At 41.6% G+C, this 21260-nt stretch overlaps 1 protein-coding gene across 1 annotated transcript in view; it reads right to left on the bottom strand.

The window, feature by feature from the left end:
- Window positions 1–21260, bottom strand: part of LOC148507539 (uncharacterized) — a 662982-nt gene that overhangs the window by 395114 nt on the left and 246608 nt on the right. The window contains exon 54 of the mRNA XM_088445856.1: window positions 1738–1865. Coding sequence (XP_088301982.1) covers window positions 1738–1865 — 128 coding nt within the window. The remainder of the gene's footprint in view (window positions 1–1737; window positions 1866–21260) is intronic.

The following is a 21260-nucleotide window of genomic DNA, read 5'->3' as shown; positions in this document are numbered from 1 at the left end:
CGTAGCGGGTCTCACGCATGCGCACGATGGCGCCGTCGCCGTCGTGCGCATGCTCTTTGGGGGGCCATCGACCCAGTCCGAGCGCATTGGCGCTAACGACCGGGTCTGAATGACCCCCCCATGTGCTACATTCAAAACAGCTGCAGTCATGCAGATTGCAAAAAGTCAATATCAACTTCATAGCACTCAGAATTCAATGGAAACATTTTAATAGGCTCTGCATTCATCTGAATGATCTATTGATTGATAAAAGTGTTTTGTATATACCAGATACCCAACTAAATAAATACATAGAATTAAACATAAATAGATTGTTTAATAGTTACACTGCATAACGGCTACTTGTTTAGAAATTGGTTAGGAAGGGCACTGTTGCTGACAGTTTTTAAAATATAGTTTACCCCCATGCTCCTTTAGCACTGATCAATGCAGGAGTAGGCGATGCTATACAGAGGATGACGTATAAAAGGATGTACAGTATACATGTTAATTTACTTTTTGTTAAGAAAATATACCAGACGGTAAGTGTAAGTGATCATATAACATGGCACAGTATAAAGAAGAGGTTGTTGCAAATTAATCATGCGCTCCCAATATGTTTATAGCAGCTTTCTATTAATTCGGTCAGAAAAGTGACCAATTGAGAGTTAAAAATATATAGATAGAAACGCTTGTGGTGCAAAAACCTATGTTTATGTGTTAAGTTGATATAATGAATGAAATGGCAATAATGTATTATGTGCTAAAGGACCAGCAATATTAAAAGACAAACACTCGATACATATAAAACATAAAAATTTTTATAGCACTTTCTGTGAATAGGTGAAATAAATTAAAATGTTCCCCGTAACTGCCGCTGCGATAGGTACAAGGTGTAGTATGTAACAATCTGGCCCTACATTTCCCTATAAGCGGTCCTGCTCAGTACGAGGTTGGCTCCTTTCAAGCTGCTGTTGCTGGATCAGCTGTGCGTTGTCTCCATCTGCCGCCTATTGAGATGACAGCCCGCCGGGACAGCGTTCTTCTGTTCAGTCTTGCTTTGGATGCCGCTCTCGTTTGGAAATCAATGTCTTTGTGCTCACTCTGTGGTGACATCAGTGGGGGTCAGTAAACACCAACGCGTTTCGTCACGTGTGACTTTATCGTGATGAAACGCGTCAGTGTTTACTGACCCCCACTGTGTTATATGTATTGAGTGTTTGTTTGTCTTTTAACATTGCTGGACATAATACATTATTGTCATTTCATTCATTATATCAACTTAACACATAAATATAGGTTTTTGCACCACAAGCGCTTCTACCTATATATTTATAAAAAAAGAGGTTATTAAAGAGCAAGTAAATCCCCATAATTAAAGACTATTGTCAATATACTATTAAGCTGTTTGATAAACCATTTAATAATTGAACTATTAACATATTAGTAATCTGTCATTTCCAAAATTCAAACATTTGCATAGGAGGGTGATGCTTCTTTATCTTGCTTTATTCTCCAGCAGGAGACGCAGGGAAGCTTGTTTAAAGGAACTCATGTATGCACTTAGCTAGCGTGGAAATATTGTGTGCTATGCAATCACGTTATCCTTCATCCACTGATACTAGGGGAAATTAATACTTAACTGTACTTTGCCATGAAACATTCTGTGGACTCTAGTGTGTGGAGTCCAGTGAAAAAAGAGTACAGCAATGAGTGTATTACATCAGACAAAACAGCCATATGAAAGCATATAAATACCTCAGATATCCTACAGAAAGTCTGCACCACGCTTGCTTCACACAAATAGAGATTTCTTTGTGTCCTATTTCTTTTATCTCCTGTTTGGGGAAGTATTTGGTTTTCTCTAAGAAACTGAAAGCTGGGCTCTGAAATAATAGGGAAAAAATTTATGTAAACCTGGTACAAAGCTCATGATAAGAAGTTATACTGTACTATAACTCATATAGACACAAATGTAGCATATTTACTGTAACTGATATAATGCGGCTGCATTTAAAAGACCATTATGGTATTTACTTGCTATATATTCATAGAAATAATCAGTGTCTAAGCGCTTGAACAGTTTAATTTTAATACTGTAGCTAGCAACTGGGAGTTCAGGAGATAAATGTAAATACCTTGTTTGATTTTAGCATACCCTTTGATTGCAGCAACTGGAGTATATTGGTTCTCAAACAGGAAAGCCCACTAATCTGCCATTTTAAACGGGATGTAGTTGGCATCCCGGCGTGTGGGATGCCAAAGGTCTAAATACTGGCACCGAAATCCCAACAGGTTGGGATGCCAGCACCAGTATCCCGACTACAAAATCACAGATAAGGTGCAAGAAACATCTATAGGTACACTCTGCGTGATGCAACAGAGAATACTTATGTATAAAAGGTCTAATTATCCTTTTTAGTAGCAGCAACACTGGAACTTTCAGTGGCCACTTTTTTTAACCTATATAGGAACACTGCTACTAAACAGCTAAAAAGGATAATTAATTTATTCCTTCATTGAAGGGTATCTGTTTACAAATAGTATACACATTGTATCAGTGTTACTGCAGAAACAAATATTTGCTATAAGTGAGAGAATACATTGTTGTAATATACCGAATTTAGTGCACTGTTTATTTGAATTCATTTTAATATTCAGAGACCTTTTATATATAAGTTTTCTCTGTTGCATCATGCAGAGTGTACCTATAGATGTTTCTTGCACCTTATCTGTGATTTTGTCCAATTGATATATGATCATACTAATAATTATTGAGACTTTAAATACATGTTTTATTAAACCAATGCCTTAACTGATTCATCAACTAACTCCAGGTTAAGCGCTTCACATTTTCTCCTTTCCCTGCAAAGAGGCTGCTGCAAACCAAGAAAACCAGGCAAAAAAAAACAAAAGTGACAAAACTGCTTGCGCTAGGCACACACCTTACCTCATTATATAAAAGAGTTTCCATTATTTTGAAATGACTCTTATTTGAAAGATCATTTTAGAAAAAAAGACTGAATCATACATGTGACTAAAAAAAGCCTTTTAAATCGCAGCCCATATTACATTACACAGTTGCTATAGCAGCGTAAAATAAATTAATTTAATTCAATTTTGTATTCCTTAACTATTGTTTTGCTGATGCAGTAAATATCATAATTTTGGCTTTCTGTGAACTGATGTGCAAAATTAGGATATGAAACTTATGTGTTTATTCATACAACAAACCTGATGAAATGAATATGATATTTTGGATTTAAATTATGGGTGGTTGTTTTTTTTTTCTTTAGGACAGATGTCTTCACAACAAATCAGAGTTACCTTGCTTGCTCTTGGGTTTTCTTATACTTTATGTTCATTTAGCAGACAGAGAGCCTGATTCATTATGGGTCGCTATTGCGATCGCTGCTGCGATTATGCACGCAGATCTGCTGCAAAAATATGCTAATGAATGCAATCGCAAAGCTGTCGCACAGCCAGCATAGAGACATCCACTACCACCCACTACCGCTATCTCACATCCGTAATACCTTGCAGTCCTGCGTATACATCGGGAGCATCGAGTAACATCAGCGCCTCACACACAATTACAACAGGTCTGACCTTACTCAGAAATTACTAACCTCACGCAGTAAGTATTCAAGCTGCATATGCCATCGCAGTAGCTAATTTATGCACACCCATGCAATGGCATTCAAAAGGACAGGCACGCCTCCGTTTCTCCAACCACTCATCCATCACCACCCCCAAATGCTGACATACCGTCCCTCGGTCCGCGATGGCTTGTGTCTGCGTAAGTGATTGTAGTGTGATCACAATGCTAACTCATGCACTGTGGTGCTTACATATGCACAGTACACACCATCGGCCGATCTGTGGGCCTGATTCAGAGCCGCTCGTAAGCGGCCGCTCGTTCGTTCCGAGCGATGTTTGCACAACTGCGCATGCGTACGGATCGTAATACGCATGCGCGAACCAGTCAGTGCGGCCGAAAATCGTTTGTTCGCTAAATAGCGAATGCCTGCTATTTTGAGTGACAGGAGGAGGCGTATGTGGGTGGTAACAGGGGAAGGTGCTTGAAAACGGGGAGTGGAGATCTGAATGCAGGCGTGCTTAAAGGTCAAAAGGGGCGTTTTAAGGGTGTGCATAATTAACAAAGCAGCGTCATTGACCACGTCACTTGGTTGTTTTATAGTCAGAACTGCTCGCAAGATTGTGGTAGGAAAAACCAGCCACAAGAATAGCTAGCAGTTCAGACGCCTTTCGATGTACTCGATTAATCTAATAAATAGCGGACATGACGTATGATGCGAGCGGCCAGGGGGCGTTTTTTTCAAAATTACGTTCGCATGTTTTGTTCGCTCGTTCAGACATAGAGGCGTGAACAGACCGCAAAGAGCGAACGGTTCATTTAAATAGCCACCCCTTTTTCTGAATGAGCGAGCGCAAATAGCGTCCGGCTCTGAATCAGGCTCTGTGTACGCTGTTGCAGTTGCGATTCATTATTCAGCGTTGGACGGAATTGCAAAGATGCACGCAGGCAGCTTTGCAATTCCGTCCTTGCAAATATGCAAATGCAGCAGGAGGTGTATGACACCCCCTGCTGCATTTGTGATCCCAGCACTGCAACCGAGGTCGCAGGCTGGTATCACCATTGTGACCATCGGTTGTCGATGGTCGCGATGGTGGACGGCGAATGATATATGCAAATACACTGGATGCAATGGCTGTAGGCTGGATATTCATCCTAATATGGATTGCCTCTATAGTATGCCCAATTAGTGTCCAAATGTTGTATCCACTTATATGTGCAAAGTTTCCTGTTTCCAGTAGTTGGATGATGCTGTACACATCTGCTCCTCCTCTCCACCTCAAAATTACAGATAGCACAGCATTAGGGAACTTAGGACACTATGATGCAATATGGTCCGATTTAGAGGTGCACAACGTGGTGATATCGAACACAAGTGGCCGAAGTTTTATGTCTGCACATGCATCCCGATGGTTTGTGCTCAGAGACACAGGGGTAAATTTACTAAGATGGGAGTTCTATTAAGAAGTGATGTTGCCCATAGCAACTTCTCATTTATCTAGCACCTTTTAGATGATAATACCTGGAACCTGATTGGTTGCTATGGGCAACATCATTTCTTAATAGAACTCCCATCTTAGAAAATTTACCCCATAGAATGAATTTGGACGCAGGGAGAGTGAATTTCATTGGGAGGTAACAGTGGGGTGGACAGACGCAGGCGTGTTGCGGCAGGTTGCTGATAGTGGCTGCGTCTAAAGATGCAGTACCGCTGACACAAGCTGTCATGTTCATATGGACAAACTGCACCTACTGTAACATAGGGCTGGTGCAAGTTTCGATGTTGTGACCAATGGTGAATCGAAAGACGCACCAAGACGTATTAACACCACTGTGCATCTCAATAGGTAGATCATTTGTCACGGCATTAGCATGAAGATGCAGGAGTGCCTGCGGAAAAAGGTGCAGCCGCATCTGTGTTCACCTCTGAATCAGGTTCAAAGTTACACAAAAGCAAATTCACTAACTTGTCACTAAAAGTCCAATATCATTCTAAATTGCTGTAGGCTGCACAATTCCTAAATAAACCAATTAGCAGTTACCTTTCATCTATATAGTACATGTTAGACAGTGAAAGTAAATGTGTGATTGGTTCCTATGGTTTTAGTGCTAAGTGTCTCTGTTACTCCCTTATTGCAAGTATGAGTGTGTTTAGAAAATGCTATTTGTCCTTCTCAGTTTCACCAGAAAGCTGTATCTACACAAACTTAAAGCAGTTTCAAAATTCAAAATTGAATATCATATTTACTATAAATGTAGTATATCTCATCAAAATCCTTGTGTTGTGAAGATCAGGCTGTCAATATGATGTACAGCCCACAACGGGCACTGTAATGTAAGCTAAATTGCCTGAGTCATGAGCAATGATAGTGTAATTCTACAGAAAATTGGAAATCAATTCCTGTCATTGCAGAATATAACTCCTTTATCAGAGTTCCAGTTCACCAATGCAATACAGCCGGAGAAAGGTTTGAGTTGGCAATCATACCAATTTAACTCAATAAATGGAAATCATGTTTTAGTTACAGGGCAGGGGAAAATCTGAGCAAATACATGCTTTTTCTGTATTGAACTAGTGATCTTATCCACAGTAAAAAGTAGAGCAATATATGTAATGGCACTCTGCTGACACACAGTTTGTGTGGATGTTTTTTTGAATTGTACACAGAATGTATGTAGCTGTGTGTCTAAGGAGCTTTTTATTGAGTGTCTTAAATTATTGAATAGAATAATAATGGGGAGATTTGTCAAACTTTCTACAGAGGACAAGATTAGGTAAATGATAGGTTGCTATGAGTAATCCCTCCACTTGTTAGAAGGGATTGACAAATCTTCCCCTAAGAGAGACTTACAGATCTAATAAGGTAAGAATGGAAGTAAAAGAATATCTGCTACTTATGTAGTTGAACTGTTCAAGGAACAGGGAACACATGCGCCTATAATAGGTGTCCACAACCTATATTATAAGGGTAGGTTATTATTGTGCTGCTTTACAAGCTGATACAGTTTACCTCTTCCCCTCCAAATGTGGTGCTACCCGAGATTCCATGTTGGTCCAAAGGGGACCTATGGGTGTGATTCAAAGGGAGATTTCCCACTGCTGGTGATCACATAATATTGATAGGGCAGATCTCTTTTTTAGATACCCACTCTCTCTCCATAGCCTCTCGCTAATGCTACAGATGATGTGTGCAGGGTTACAAGGCTTCCACAGTGCAGACAGAAAGGGAAACAGCCATAAGATGTTTACCATGGCGCTCTCACTAGCTTGTTTATTCTACCCATCCTTACCAGTTATATTTCCCTGGAAAAGAAAGGCTCTGGATATAAAAAAGAGATATTAATAATAATAAGAAATCAAATACTTATTTAATGATGCAGTATATATAGTTATGACCAGGGGCATTGGAACGATTTTATGTTGGGGGGGGGGGGGCAAAACTCTCCATACTGTGCTACCCAAATCAAATCAAATGCTCATTCATATATACCTCACTTGGGCCATGAGAGAAAAATATATCTATGACAGAGCAGACTAACTATACAACTGTCTGCAAATGTTTGTATCCAAATCTATACTGAGGCCACAAAATAAATGTTATCCCAGTTGAAGAATATATAGCAGCTCTGTAAATTAACCTGATGATGAACATTTTCTAGACTACTACAGGTGGACCTGAACCACTCTTTAAAGAAAATATGTGGAGGTTAAGCCATAAGTGAGGGAGGGATGAGGCAGCAAATTGGGAGGGGAAGCATTGTAGAGGTGTGAAGGCTGAGTGAGAGCTTGGATAAATAAAGGCAGAGCTCTGATAGAAAATAAAATAAAAAGCAGAGCTGTGATATTAAAGAAAGCAGAGCCCAACTGGGAGAGCTGAGAGTGAGAGACAGCTCAGAGTGACACTTTGTGGAGTGTAAGAACCTCATACGAGTTGAGGGTGTGCCTATTGCCTGTAACTGTGTAGATCAGTGAGGGTCTGATAAAAGAATGGTAAGAATGTAGAACAACAGACACTAGTATGGAGATGTATATATTTTCCTCTATCATTTATCGTTTTGCAACCAAATAATGTGCTGGAGGAATCGTTTAACTAAGAGAACATGCTTTGGAATAGTAATGGTCTGGCGTCCAACCACCACGTAACATCACCTGTGTTCACACAAGAAAACACTTTGCTTTAAAACCTGCATGAGCGGGAACCCATGTTCACCTAAGCTAGCCATGGCAAAGGAAAGTGTCAGAGAGGGGTGCAATGCAGTGGCGTAACTATGGCAGGGTGAGCGCGGCACATGCACTACATAGGGGGTGCCACTATGGGGGGTACTGCATAGGGGGGACTACTACTGGGGGCACTATATAAAGGGCACTGCATAAGGGGGTACCACTACTGGGGGCACTGCATTGGGGGCACTATATAAGGGGCACTGCATATGGGGGACCACTACTGGGGGCACTTCATAAGGGGGACCACTACATGGGGCACTGCATAAGGGGAACTAATGAGGGCTGCATAAGGGGACCACTACTGGGGGCTTTGCATACTGGGGGTACTGTATAAGGGAAACTAATGGGGGTCTGCATAAGTGGGACCACTACTGGGGGTACTATATAAGGGGCACTACTATGGGCCTGCATAAGAGGCCCACTACTATGGGCCTGCACAACTGGGGACATTGCATACTGGGGGTACTGTATAAGGGGCACTACTGGAGTTAAGGTGCATATGGAAAGGAATCTTCAGAGTGACGATAAAGGGGTGTGTGTCATGTTGACATGCCCCATTTTTAAGTGACCACACCCATTTTTCGCAGCTCGCGCCTTTGGCGCGTGCACATAAGGGGGAGGGGGGCTCTCCATTATTACATTTGCCCTGGGCTCCAAATACCCTAGTTACACCACTGGTGCAATGCCTATAGCCTACACCATGTACAGTTACCCTATGGTCTGCAATTAAAATATGCAAGTTTGGTGCTACTGTAAGTGATCATGATCATGACTAACTAAATGAATAGGGTCAGTTAGGAACAAGCAGCACAATGTAACATTAGAAAATACCTTCACAGCATGGCATGGAAACACCTTCAATGGCACATCACCTTGCCGAAATATCACCCCAGACTGGCAGATATTAGTATGCAGTCCTATGGTGCTGTGAACAAAAGTCTGCACTTACTCAAGCTACGAGCCAACTTGAGGCTAATTGAATCAACCCCTATATTTCTTAATCATTGTTGATAATAGTAAAATAATTGACAGTTAATTAAAATGCAATTACATTTCGAGGTCCAAATCGGCTTGTATGCTCACCCCACTGCTATTGTTGTGAAGATAGCACTACATAAACAGACCAATAACAGAGCTTACCAGACTCACAGCCTTAAAAGGAAGCAGAACCCTTGACAGCATTCATTCACGGATCACCTCTAGTGAGGTGGGATAAGCCAAGGCCACATTACTGTACACTGAATCCATTTATTACATTTAAAAATATATATATTTCATAAAATGAACTTGGGATGTGAGAATGGCTTCAAGTTAATGTATGGACCAAATCTTACATTACATATCTAACAATGTAAAAGTCATGTCATTTTACTAGGAGAAAAATTCCCACAGATCTAGACACAGGCACTAATAAATCCAGGAATGTGATCTCCGCAGCTTCAATCTTATGGAAATCTCTTGCCCTGCAAATGAAATCTAATTTTGGAATGAAGATGCAATACAAGGCTCATAAGTCTGCACTAACCTGCATTCAGAAAGGATGCATCTAGCTCTTCCCAACAACAGGAGCCAAATTGACATCTTAGACTATTAAGCCATGGTTTTACCATGTACCATCATGCCCATGACATCACAGAACGTAATTTGCTCTACGGTGCCACATTTTAAAATCCTAACTGACTTTAGAATCTATGCAGAGTGTTTACAAAACTAAGGCTTACCAAACTCTTTACAAATAAATGTTCCAAGTCATTTGGAATAAACCCAAGTTAAAAAAGGCACTTGGGGAATCTTCACTCTATTGATAGCAGATGATACACATATGTAACCTAAACATACCCTCCAGCATATTGAAAATGTAAGTAAAAAAGAAAAGCCTCATTAAAATGACAATCTGTAAAGTTAGCAAAAACTTCCTCAAACAGCTGTATATATTACTATTTTTTTTTTTAAATAGAAGGCTAAGTAAACCAAGTAACAGTACTACAATTTCTCAAGCTCCTGTTTTCAACATATTTACAGTAGAACAGAGAATTATTTACTTATTAATGTTTTAATACATTGAGTTTGACAAATATGTTATCATTTACATATTTACAGGCACATTTAATACAGCCTCAACAAAAGAACAAGAAACAGACCTGCACTAAATATTTTATTTGTCATGTTACACTTTTATTTTAGTGGGTGATCTCACAGAACAATTGTATTATCCTAAACTTGCAAAAGAGAAAACAACATCTGATTTAGAGACATTCTTATGATCACCACTAATAATAAAGTGAAATGCAATTATTGTTATTATTATTATTATTATTATTATTATTATTATTATTATTGTTATCATCATCATCACTACTACTACTACCACTGCCTGTGGTAAATAACCAATAAACCTTTCCAAAATGTTCTATTTTTATTTTATTTGTAAATGAATATATAAATAAGTGAAGGTATTGTGAATAAATTTATTTTGAAAAAAATTAGTAATCCTACCGTATGTTAAATAACAAAAAGAAAAAAGTAGGGCTATCTGTTAATTACGCTCAAATCGCATGGTACCATATTATTTTATTGGTATATAATAAAAGTTATATTTTATCACATATATAATTATCCAATAAGAGTGCCTCAGCAAATAGCCCCCTACCGTAGTCAGGATTCAAATCAACTCCAAAGAAACAACTGTGCTGCCTCTCCAACAGTTGTCACTGCTAGTGGAACAGGTTAGAGTAGACCCATAGCCACTGAGGACAGAGGACACGCAGGAAGGTAAGTGTGGAGTCGTGGATGTGTTGGTGGGCGGACTTAATAGTGTGAGTAGTGGGACGGAACAGAGAGAGAGTGTCACAAACTCTCGGACGGATTGTGAATGCTACCCGTATTCAGGGAATTGGCTAGACCTATTCATGAGGCGCGGAGTCTAATGTGCTGGCGGTTTTCACCAGGGACCCTCGCAAGAAGGTATGGACTTGGCTGCATCCAACACACAGGTCACGGCCCTCAGGATAGATTTCCCTATACAGGTGCTGGCGAACTTGTTTGGCATGCAGAAGACTTTAGTGTAGTTGACGAGCCGGGTCAGAACCAAACGGACGAGATGGTACCTGGGAGCAGGCGTAAATGGGTCACAGGGAGAAGCAGAGGTCAGAACCAGATATCAACACAGAACCAGGGGTTGAGCAGAATCAGAGTTACGAACAAAGCCAAGGTCAGAACCGATAATCAGGATATGCACAGAAACGCTGGAGTATGGTAATGGATCCTATACTCTGGCACTGGAGTGCTCCCAGGAACTTCCCTATATAGGTCAGAGTTCAATTTAACCCCCAATCAGCACTTCCTATTTTCGTGCCTGTCTCTTTAAATCTTTTAGCAGAGCGGAGCATGTGCTCCTATTGAAGCTGCGGCCGCCTGCACACAGTTCCCAGGACAGGAGGAGAACTGCTGACAGCAGGCACCGGGGATCTCCCGCCCGCTGTCCCACGCCAGCCCGGACCCCAGTGCCACCGAACCACGTAAGAGGGACCTAGATTTGACAGTGCTGTGACTTTACCCCCCTTCTAGGGGTGGGCACCGAACACCCCACAAATGGCTTGCCAGGGAACTTTTGATGAAACTTTCGAAGGAGTTGAGGTGCATGAATATTTGAAGCCTTGACCCAACAACGTTCTTCCGGACCATATCCTTTCCAGTCTACCAGAAATTGAACTGAACCACGGGACATTCTGGAGTCAAAAATCTGTTCAAATTTATACTCCTCTTGGTGATCTACTGGAATTGCGGAAGGAGGATTGCAATGTCTCGAATATCGATTGAACACCAGAGGTTTGAGCAGAGAGATATGAAATACGTTGGGAATCTTGAGTGCACAGGAAGTTTTAAATGAACAGCCACTGGATTGATTACCTGAAGAATCTGAAAAGCCCCTATGAATCTGGGAGCAAATTTCATGGTGGGGACTTTCAATCGCAAGTGTTTAGTAGATAACCAAGCTTTGTCACCCGGGTACAATACAGGACCCTTCCTTCTCTTCCGGTCTGCCACCTATTTATACCTGGCAGAGGCTGTACATAATTTCTTCTTCACCTCTTTCCAAATTTTGAGGAAGCGACTCACTGTGCCACCCACAAGTGGAAGGGCTAGTGACTGAAGAGCCAGCAACTCAGGTATCATAGGATGTAACCCATATTGAACGAAGAAAAGAGAGTACCCCGATGTCTCATGGTACATGTATTGTGAGCAATTTCAGCCAATGGCAACAAAGAAACCCAATCATCTTGATTGGCTGAGACATACATCCGAATGAATTTCTCTATATCTTGGTTCACACGCTCTGTTTGACCATTACACTGAGGATGGTATGCCGAAGAGAAACTCAAGTTGATATCAAAACTCTTGCACAAGGATCTCCAGAACCTAGAAGTAAATTGCACTCCACGGTCTGAGACAATTAGGGGTATTCAATATGGGAGCGATAACATCGTTTTTGCGTTAATATCGCACTTATGACGTCATTATCGTAGGTTTTAGTTTTACACCGTATTCAATTTCAAAGACTTATCGCAGTTTTGAAAAGACTTTGATAAAAAACGGTGATAACTTTTCACCATTGAATTGGTGTCGAAAAAAAGTGCAGAATTGGGGTTTAGGGGTGCAGGCTTAAAAAAAATAGCCTGCACCCCTGGGAATGACATTTAAAAAAGGACTGTGTCAAAAAAAGTTTTAAAAAAAAATAGGGACACCCCAAAAATTTAATTTAAAAATTGGGGTGAAAAAAAAAAATGGGAAAAAAATGATTAACAATAGGGAAATAGGTTCAGGGCTATTCTGCAAGTATGCGGCAGGTGTTTTCTAGAATAGATTTATAGCGGCAGGTGCACTATTGCAGAATTTTTAAAAACTTACTTTAGGGACATCAAAATATGCTAGTACCCATTTTCATGTACCCCAAATTTGATGGGACCACTTAAAAAAAAAAAAAAAACCTAGGTGCTTTTCTGCATCACTTCTTCAATGTCGGGAAAAAACACCTGCTGCGGCTATTTATATCACCGACTTTCATTTAAAGGCTAAAACGGGGGTACCCATAGTGATCCCCCATGTTTTTACAACTTTAGGGGGTCTTACAATTTTTTTAAGGAAAAATTCGTAACTTTACGCAAATCCAACTTCGGAGGCTCCCGTTTTCGTTAATTTTATATTGAATACGGGGATAAGCGAGCGCGCGCCCGATACTTTAACGCAGGTAAAAACTCCGATATGAAACGTTAACTTCGACAGTGAAGTTAACGTTTCATATTGAATACCCCTCAATGTCTTTGGGAAATCCATGTAGCTTGAAGATTTCCTTTATAAATATATTGGCCAATTTTGGAGCAGATGGTAACCTTTTAATGGTATAAAGTGAGCAACTTTGGAGAACCTGTCCACTACTACCCAGATAGTATTGAACTCCTGGCAGGAAGGTAGGTCCGTTATGAAATCCATAGAAATGTGAGACCAAGGACGATCAGGTACCGAAAGTGGACATAAGGCCCCGAGGGAAGTTGCGGAAGCACATTGTGTTGAGCACAGGTAATACAGGCTGCCACAAAGTCTTTGACATCACGACGTACTGTCGGCCACCAGTACTTTCTGAGGGCAAACTTCAATGTTTTTCCTATTCCTGCATGACCAGAGAAGCGTAAAGAATGGGCCCATTGAAGTAATTTGGTTCGCAGTTCAGGTGCTATAAATGTTTTTCCTGGTGGAATCTTGACCTTAGAAACTGCAACAAAACACACAGGGTTCAGAATAGGCTTGTCTTCCTGTACTTCATTCTCCTCGGCAGTACGTACTAAATGCTCGAGACAAAGCATCAGCCTTCAAGTTTTTACAACCTGGACGATAGGTAATAATCAGATTAATACGATCGAAAAACAGCGACCATCTGGATTGACAATAATTGAGACAATGAGCCATTTTGAGATAGGTGAGATTCTTGTGATCAGTAAAAACTGTGACCGGAAATTTTGCCCCTTCCAGCAGATATCGTCACTCCTGCAAAGCCAGTTTGATGGCTAACAATTCCTTATCCCCGACTGCATAGTTCTTCTCCGGGGCTGAGAATTTACGGGAAAAGAAACCACAAGAGTACCATTTACCCCCTTAGTCCTTTTGGGACAAGACCGTCCCAACACCAATCGTAGAAGCGTCCACTTCTAGGAAGAATGGTTGATCACAGTTGGGTTGTCTTAGAATGGGAGCCGAAGTGAAACATTGCTTTAATTTGACAAATGCTTCCTCTGCATCCTGTGGCCAAACCCTGGTATCCTGGCCTATTTTTGGTGAGAGCAGTGATGGGGGCTGCAATGGTTGAATAGTTCCTGATAAACTGACAGTAGAAATTGCAGAAACCAAGGAAGCGTTGTATTGCCTTTAGTCCTGTCAGACGAGGCCAGCTAATGATGACAGAAATTTTATCTGGGGCCATCTGGAGACTTGAACCTGATATTATATACCCCAATAATTTTAATTCTGTTTGGTCAAAGGAGCATTTTTGTAATTTGCAGTAGAGCCGATTATTGCGAAGCCGTGATAAAACTTCACGGACATGCTTGCGATGACTTGCCAAGTTTTGGAAAATATCAAGATTTCATCAAGATATATAACTGCATACTGGTGCAATAGATCTTGAAAAATATGGTTCATATATTTCTGAAAAACTGCAGGTGCATTACTTAAACCAAAAGGCATGACCAGGTACTCGTAGTGCCCATCTCGAGTGTTAAAGGCAGTCTTCCACTCGTCCCCTGCTTGGACTCTAATCAAATTGTATGCCCCACGAAGATCTAATTTGGTAAAGATCTTTGCATCTTTTATTCAATCAAAAAAGTTCAGATATTAGGGGCACAGGAGACTGGTCTTTGATAGTGATAGTGTTCAAACCCCGGTAGTCAATACACGGTCTCAAACCTCCATCTTTCTTCTTAACGAGGAACCAGCAGACGACTTGGATTCTTGAATAAACCCACATTCGAGGTTCCCTTTGATGTAATCAGTTACTGCCTGGGTCTCCGGAAGCGACAGGGAAAACACTCTTCCATGGGGAGGCATTTTCTCTGGCAATAACTCTATGGCACAGTCCCATTCCCGATGGGCAGGAAGAGTCTCAGCAGCATTTTTACTGAAAACATCCCTGAAGGACTGGTACGGAGCAGGTAGAGAGTCATTCGAGATGATGTTTGTATTCTGGATAACCCGATGTGTTGGTTGGATTAAAGGCAGACAATTTTGAGAACACCGAGGTCCCCATGACAAAATTTGAGGTTCATTCCAATCTAATGTAGGAGCATGCTTGCGTAACCATGGAACACCCAGGATAATCGGACTGTCAGCTGATGAAATTATGCAAAAGGAAATTATCTCTTTGTGAAGAGCGCCCACTTGCATGGTAATTTCTGGAGTTCTGGAGTTGATGGTGACCATAGGAAGTTTGTTCCCATCTACTCCAATGACACTGAGTGGACTTTGTAGGGGCAAACTACGGATCCCTAACTCCTGCACTTCTTTGGCAGTAATGAAATTACCATCGGCACCTGAATCCAGGAAAGCCTTATAAGCATCTAGGTGGGTTTCTCTAGTAGTAAGATGACATCAATCGCAAACTGTGGTATTTTTTTCTCGATTGGGGTGTGCTGGAGCGCACCTAAGCTGACCATCCCCTGATCAGTTAGGCCTTGTCGTTTCCCGGACGTTTAGGACACTGAAGGAGACGATGATCTGGATCTCAGCAGTACAGGCACAGATTATTCTTGAATCTTCTTTCTCTTTCCACAACTGGCAAGCATGATTTCCCAATCTGCATTGGTTCCTCAGGAGACTCTGCCGGGGCTGTGAAGCGAGGTGCAAGCTTGAAGCTGAAGCGCAGGGATTGCTCCCGCTCTCGGGTTCTCTCTCTGTGGCACCGGTCAATGCAGATGCATAAAGAGATTAAATCATCCAAAGATGTAGGCAATTCTCTGGATGCTAGGATGTCCTTGATTTGCTTGGAAAGTCCTTGCATAAAAGCCGCAACCAGAGCTTCATTGTTCCATCCTAATTCAGAATCAAGGGTTCTGAACTGTACTGCGTATTGTCCTGCAGTCTGGTTTCCCTGTTATAGTTGCAGAATAGCTGGTGAAGCAGACGATACCCTGCCGGACTCATCGAATACTTTTCTGAAGGCTTCTAGAAATTTAGAACTGTCATTAACCACAGGATCATTCCTCTCCCACAGTGGAGACGCCCAGGCGAGGGCCTGTCCAGACAGCAAGGAAATAACGTAGGCAACTTTGGTTCTCTCTGAGGCAAAGTTTGCCGCTTGAATTTCAAATTGGATCGAACACTGATTCAAGAAACCTCGACAGGTCCTGGGCTCCACATCATATTTGGACAGATTTGGAATTTGCGATGGTGCGGATGCCCCTGCCGCTGGAACGGACACTGCAGACAGTGCTGCCGACTGTACAGGAGGCGTATGCCAACTGCCTACTTGTTGCATTAACGTTTGTAGGCACTGCATAATTTGGGTTTGATCCCGTTCTTGCTTATCCAGTCGACTGAGCAAATTCTCCAGTAAATCGCGTGGCGAGGGATTACCAGCAGCATCCATATTTGGGCCAGAGTATTCTGCCACAAACTCTCGGACGGATTGTGGATGCTCCTCGTATTCAGAGAATTGGCTAGACCTATTCCTGAGGCGGGGAGTCTAATGTGCCAGCGGTTTTCACCACGGACCCTCGCAAGAAGGTATGGGCTTGGCTGCGTCTGACACACAGGTCGCGGCCCTCAGGTTAGGTTTCCCTATACAGGTGCTGGCAAACTTATTAGGAATGCAGAAGACTTTAGTGAAGTCGACGTACTGGGTCAGAACCAAACGGACGAGATGGTACCAGGGAGCCGGCGTAAACCAGTCACAGGGAGAAGCCGAGGTCAGAACCAGATATCAACACGGAACCAGGGGTCGAGCAGAATCAGAGTCACGAACAAAGCCAAGGTCAGAACCGATAATCAGGATATGCACAGGAACGCTGGAGTATGGTAATGGAGCCTATATTCTGTCAATGGAGTGCTCCCAGGAACTTCCTTATATAGGTCAGAGTTAAATTTAACCCCCAATCAGCACTTCTTATTTTCGTGCCTGTCTCTTTAAATCTTTTAGCAGAGCAACGCGCGCGCTCCTATTGAAGCCGCGGCCGCCTGCACATACTGTCGGGACAGGAGGAGAACTGCTGACGGTGGGCGCCGGGGATCTCCCGCCCGCTGTCCCACGCCAGCCCGGAACCCAGCGCCACCGAACCAAGTAAGAGGGACCTGGATTCGACAGCGCTGTGACAGGGAGACAGTGAAGAGTAGCGAAGGGGTGGGCGAGGTTGAACAGGGTATACCATATATAGGTACTGTAAGCAAGTCAAACAATGGTAACAACAAATGTATACTTTTGTTACTCAGTTCGATCTTATATACAGGGTGAGCTTACTGTCACCAGTCCCTTCCTGCTTTATGGTCATATCTCATTTTTACTGTAACACTTCTTTAAAATGCCTGCTAATATGTTATTACAAATATGTATCTCTTTCTCTGATAGAATCATTGATTTTAAAATACCAAATACCACTGCTTGATCAATAATGTCCCAGATTTTTATTATGATAGAACGGTTTTCTTTTTTTTTCACAAGTTTTTGGATAAGCTGATATCACATTGTCAATGCTTTAAATTGTAATCAATATTGCAAAATTTTAGTTTAAGACTTACAGTCGTAAAAAACTCAGAAAAATACAATCTTGTGAACATCCAATTAAACTGTTTCTGAACAAAATTTAGTTTTAAAATGGTGTATTGGTAGAGGTTTTATACATTGTTTATGTTAAATGTATGCTCTAAAAGTAAATAATTTTCTTAAAAAACAGACAAAAAAAATGCAATAAACACCACTTTTATGAACTCTGCCCTATCTGTGAGAACTCGCCCTATTTTAAATTGTTGTGACAAGTGGGCTTGTTTACCATCTGGCCAGGTGGTGTTTAAACCTCAAAGTTTTGAGATCTAGATAGCTCTATATTCACTTTGGCAAAACTTCACAAAATGCAAATGTTAATGTTCAAGAACATCTAATATAAATACTGCGTTCATTTCAGTGTGCGTATTCCTTAATTATTACATACTGTATATTTTGCTGATTGCATCTGGTGTTTACATATCTGGTAATACAATGTATATATTCATTTCATTCGGTATGGTGTTAAGACAAATGTTATTTTCCTGTATGTTTAAAAACAAAACTCACTACATTGGTGTTTTCAAATAACAAATAAGAATTTATTTTTAAAGCGGCAATCATTTTAAACTCAAAACAAGCTATTACATAAGCTCATACTGACCAACTCTCCCTAATTGTCAGGGAGACTCCCTGAATAGTAGCAATCATTCTGACTCTCTGAAGGGTCTAGCAATCTCCCTGATTGCACCTTACACTAGCAGTTAAAGTGGGCTGGAATGGGGAGGAACTGCATTCCGTCAGTTGTATTTGGAGGCGGAATTGGTTCTGCCTCCTCTGGCCCATCTTACCCGGCCACAGCACTCGGAGACTGCAGCTGTCTGTCACTAGAGGCAGTGATGCGGGACTCAGGAGAGAGACTTGCCTGGCTGTGCCCTCCCTTGGAGAAATGCTGGTTATCTTTTTCTCCCCCTTGTTCTAATTAACAGTAGCTGGTACTCAAAAAAGTGTTTTGAGACAAGCAGCGCATCACTCATTAATATTTAATTTACACAGGGTCAAGGTGTATTATGCCCATAGTATCAGGTTTATTTGTAGTTCACCATCCACAATGCAGTTCTGGGCTGCCCACCTGAATCAGCAATATCCCCCAGAAACCTATAGTCAACTTTTCACAAGAAAATATTACAATTGTTAATATATATGAAGGTTTAGTGAAACATGGTTATGGAGTTATTTGTGCATTTAAAAGCTATTTTTTTCCAGCAATAAAGAATGACAGGGTTCAACTCTGCATATACAGGTTAAATCTCCCATATCCAAAATTCTTGGGACCAGGAAGATATCGGAATATTCTGTATTTTGGAATATGTCCATATCATAATGAAATATCTTAAGCATGGGACCCAAATCTAAACACAGAATGCATTTGTCTTATATACACCTTATACACACAGTCTGAAGGTAATTTTATACAATATACAATATTTATACAATATTTTCAATAATTTTGTGGCTCAAACAAAGTTGTGTACATACAGTACATCAAATTCATTTATGTTTCATATACACTTTATACACACAGCATGAAGGTGATTTTATACAATATTTTTAATAATTTGTACCTTAGACAAAGTTTGTGTATATTGAACCATCAAAAAGCATCTCACTCATGCAAAAATTTTCTGTATTTCGGAATATTTGGATATGGGAGACTCAACCTGTAGTGGTATTTATAGCATTATATACAGATGGCCTATGCTCTTTTGCAAACTGTGTTATGCTGTGGTCCCCTTGTAATTTTTTGTATAGTGCCCTCTTGTCAGTATTTTGCCTAGAGTCCTTCCCTTGTCTGTATTTCTCATGTAGTTACCCACCTCCCTCTTGTTTGTATTATGTTCAACGAGCTCCTCAAACGTGCCATTGATTTGTCTTGTTTTAAGTGTTCTGTCACAACTTCCAGAAAGTTTTTTGAAATCTGCTTTGTCTCCTTATATCACTTAGTGATGTATGCTCTGATGGACCTGTCTATATGGCCATTGCATAAATATAATGCCATTATACAGTATTTGTATTTATGTTTGATGCTCTGGGCCACAACAGTGTGTGTGTGTGAAGAGATGGTGCAGAGAAGTGGGAGGCAGATGGAGCAGAGCACAAGGGTAGGAGGGGGAGGGGCTAGGGGTGTGGCACACCGGAGGGAGGGGGTAGAGTGGCTAAAGGTGTGAGTTTCACCACGTCTCTAGGACCACTTTAAGCACTGCCTTACACCCTTTATGTAGCTGTTATATACTTGGAAAGATATATATTTTTTTATTCGAGGGGGCATTGCCACGCCTCCCATGATTACACCACGCCCCCTCTTTACCGGGGCCCAGCGGCACTCTCAACGGCCCTGGTGACAGGAGCCAGGTGCTGCACTGTAGCATTAAGTGCAACACTCGGCTTCTGTCACAGTGAGGCAGCTGGCACTACCTGCACCTCCGGCACCCTCCACCATCCCATTGATAAGTTTAACCACGGGCTGGGTTCGGACCATGAGGCCACACCCCCGAGACCATGCCCCCTTTTCGGCGGGCGTGGTAGCGCTACCCGTATGGTATCACTCCTCGGACTGGGTGTTACCGCCGGGAGGGACGCCACTGTGCATAAGCCTCTGTATCTGCTCCACCTGCAGTGCAACATGGTTTTACCGGAACGGGATTGAAATGCAGGCGGCTGTTTAGCTGCCGGTTCAAATCCCGACAGCATCAGGTAAGCTACCTAACCCTCCCCTCTCCCCCCCTAACCCTCTCTTTGGGGTGCCTAACCCTAAACTCCCGGGGTGGTGCCTAACCCTAAGTCGTCAACCCGGGGGTGCCTAAATCTAACCCCCCCTCCCTGCACCCTAAACCTAACCCTCTTGGGGTGGTGCCTAACCCTAACTCTCCCCCGTAGGGGTGCATAACCCTAATCTCCCCCCCAAACCTAATGCTAACCCCGCTAGAGCCCCTAATTCTAACCCTCCCCCACCCACGCTAAGGGCGCCCCGGACTAACCTTTGTTCGTCCACTGCATTCCGGCGTCGGGATTAACATAGGCGTTGGTATTTCGATGCCTATGTTATATTCCTTTCCTGGATTCCACTGTCGGGATTTAAACTAACTACAGCTCGGTTTTACCAAGGTGCAAAGTTACTGTGCTTCCTTTTTTTTTTGCTTTGCTCCCAACTCAAAATCAGCCCCAAAGGCTTAATTATAAAGACATAACAGCTGCAAACAGTGCTTAAAAGAAAACATTACTGATATTTTTAGTATGTTTACACTCACAGCTTGTAGTGTACAGTATGCACATCTAAAGGCTGGGTACTCATAGCAGCTGTTGGGCAGAGGAGAGAGTGCTTTGTCTGCAGCACATGGCCACAATAGAAAGCAGAGGGTATGAGGCTGGAATACATAGAGACTCCAACCTCTGCTAGCTATGATACAGTTTTAGTACAATTTTCTACTTATATTCATTTTTAATTATATAGTTACAGAATATGACACTGTACATAAATAAGAAATTTTTTAAATAGTATAGCAGACCATTAATAGAAAACTTCAATCGGGTGAATATTGTTTAGCATTAGTTAATTAATGAAGCCCCATAGTGACATGTTTTTTGTCGTTGAATTTATTCTCGAAGTAGTGATATAATTGGACAATTTGTTAAAAGGTACATCTCAGGCAATGATG

The sequence above is a fragment of the Taudactylus pleione genome, unplaced genomic scaffold, assembly GCF_031769625.1.
Source record: "Taudactylus pleione unplaced genomic scaffold, aTauple2 ptg000391l, whole genome shotgun sequence".
Lineage (NCBI taxonomy): Eukaryota > Metazoa > Chordata > Amphibia > Anura > Myobatrachidae > Taudactylus > Taudactylus pleione.
The sequence above is the reverse complement of the archived record's forward strand: the minus strand, read 5'-3'. Positions and strand labels throughout refer to the sequence as shown.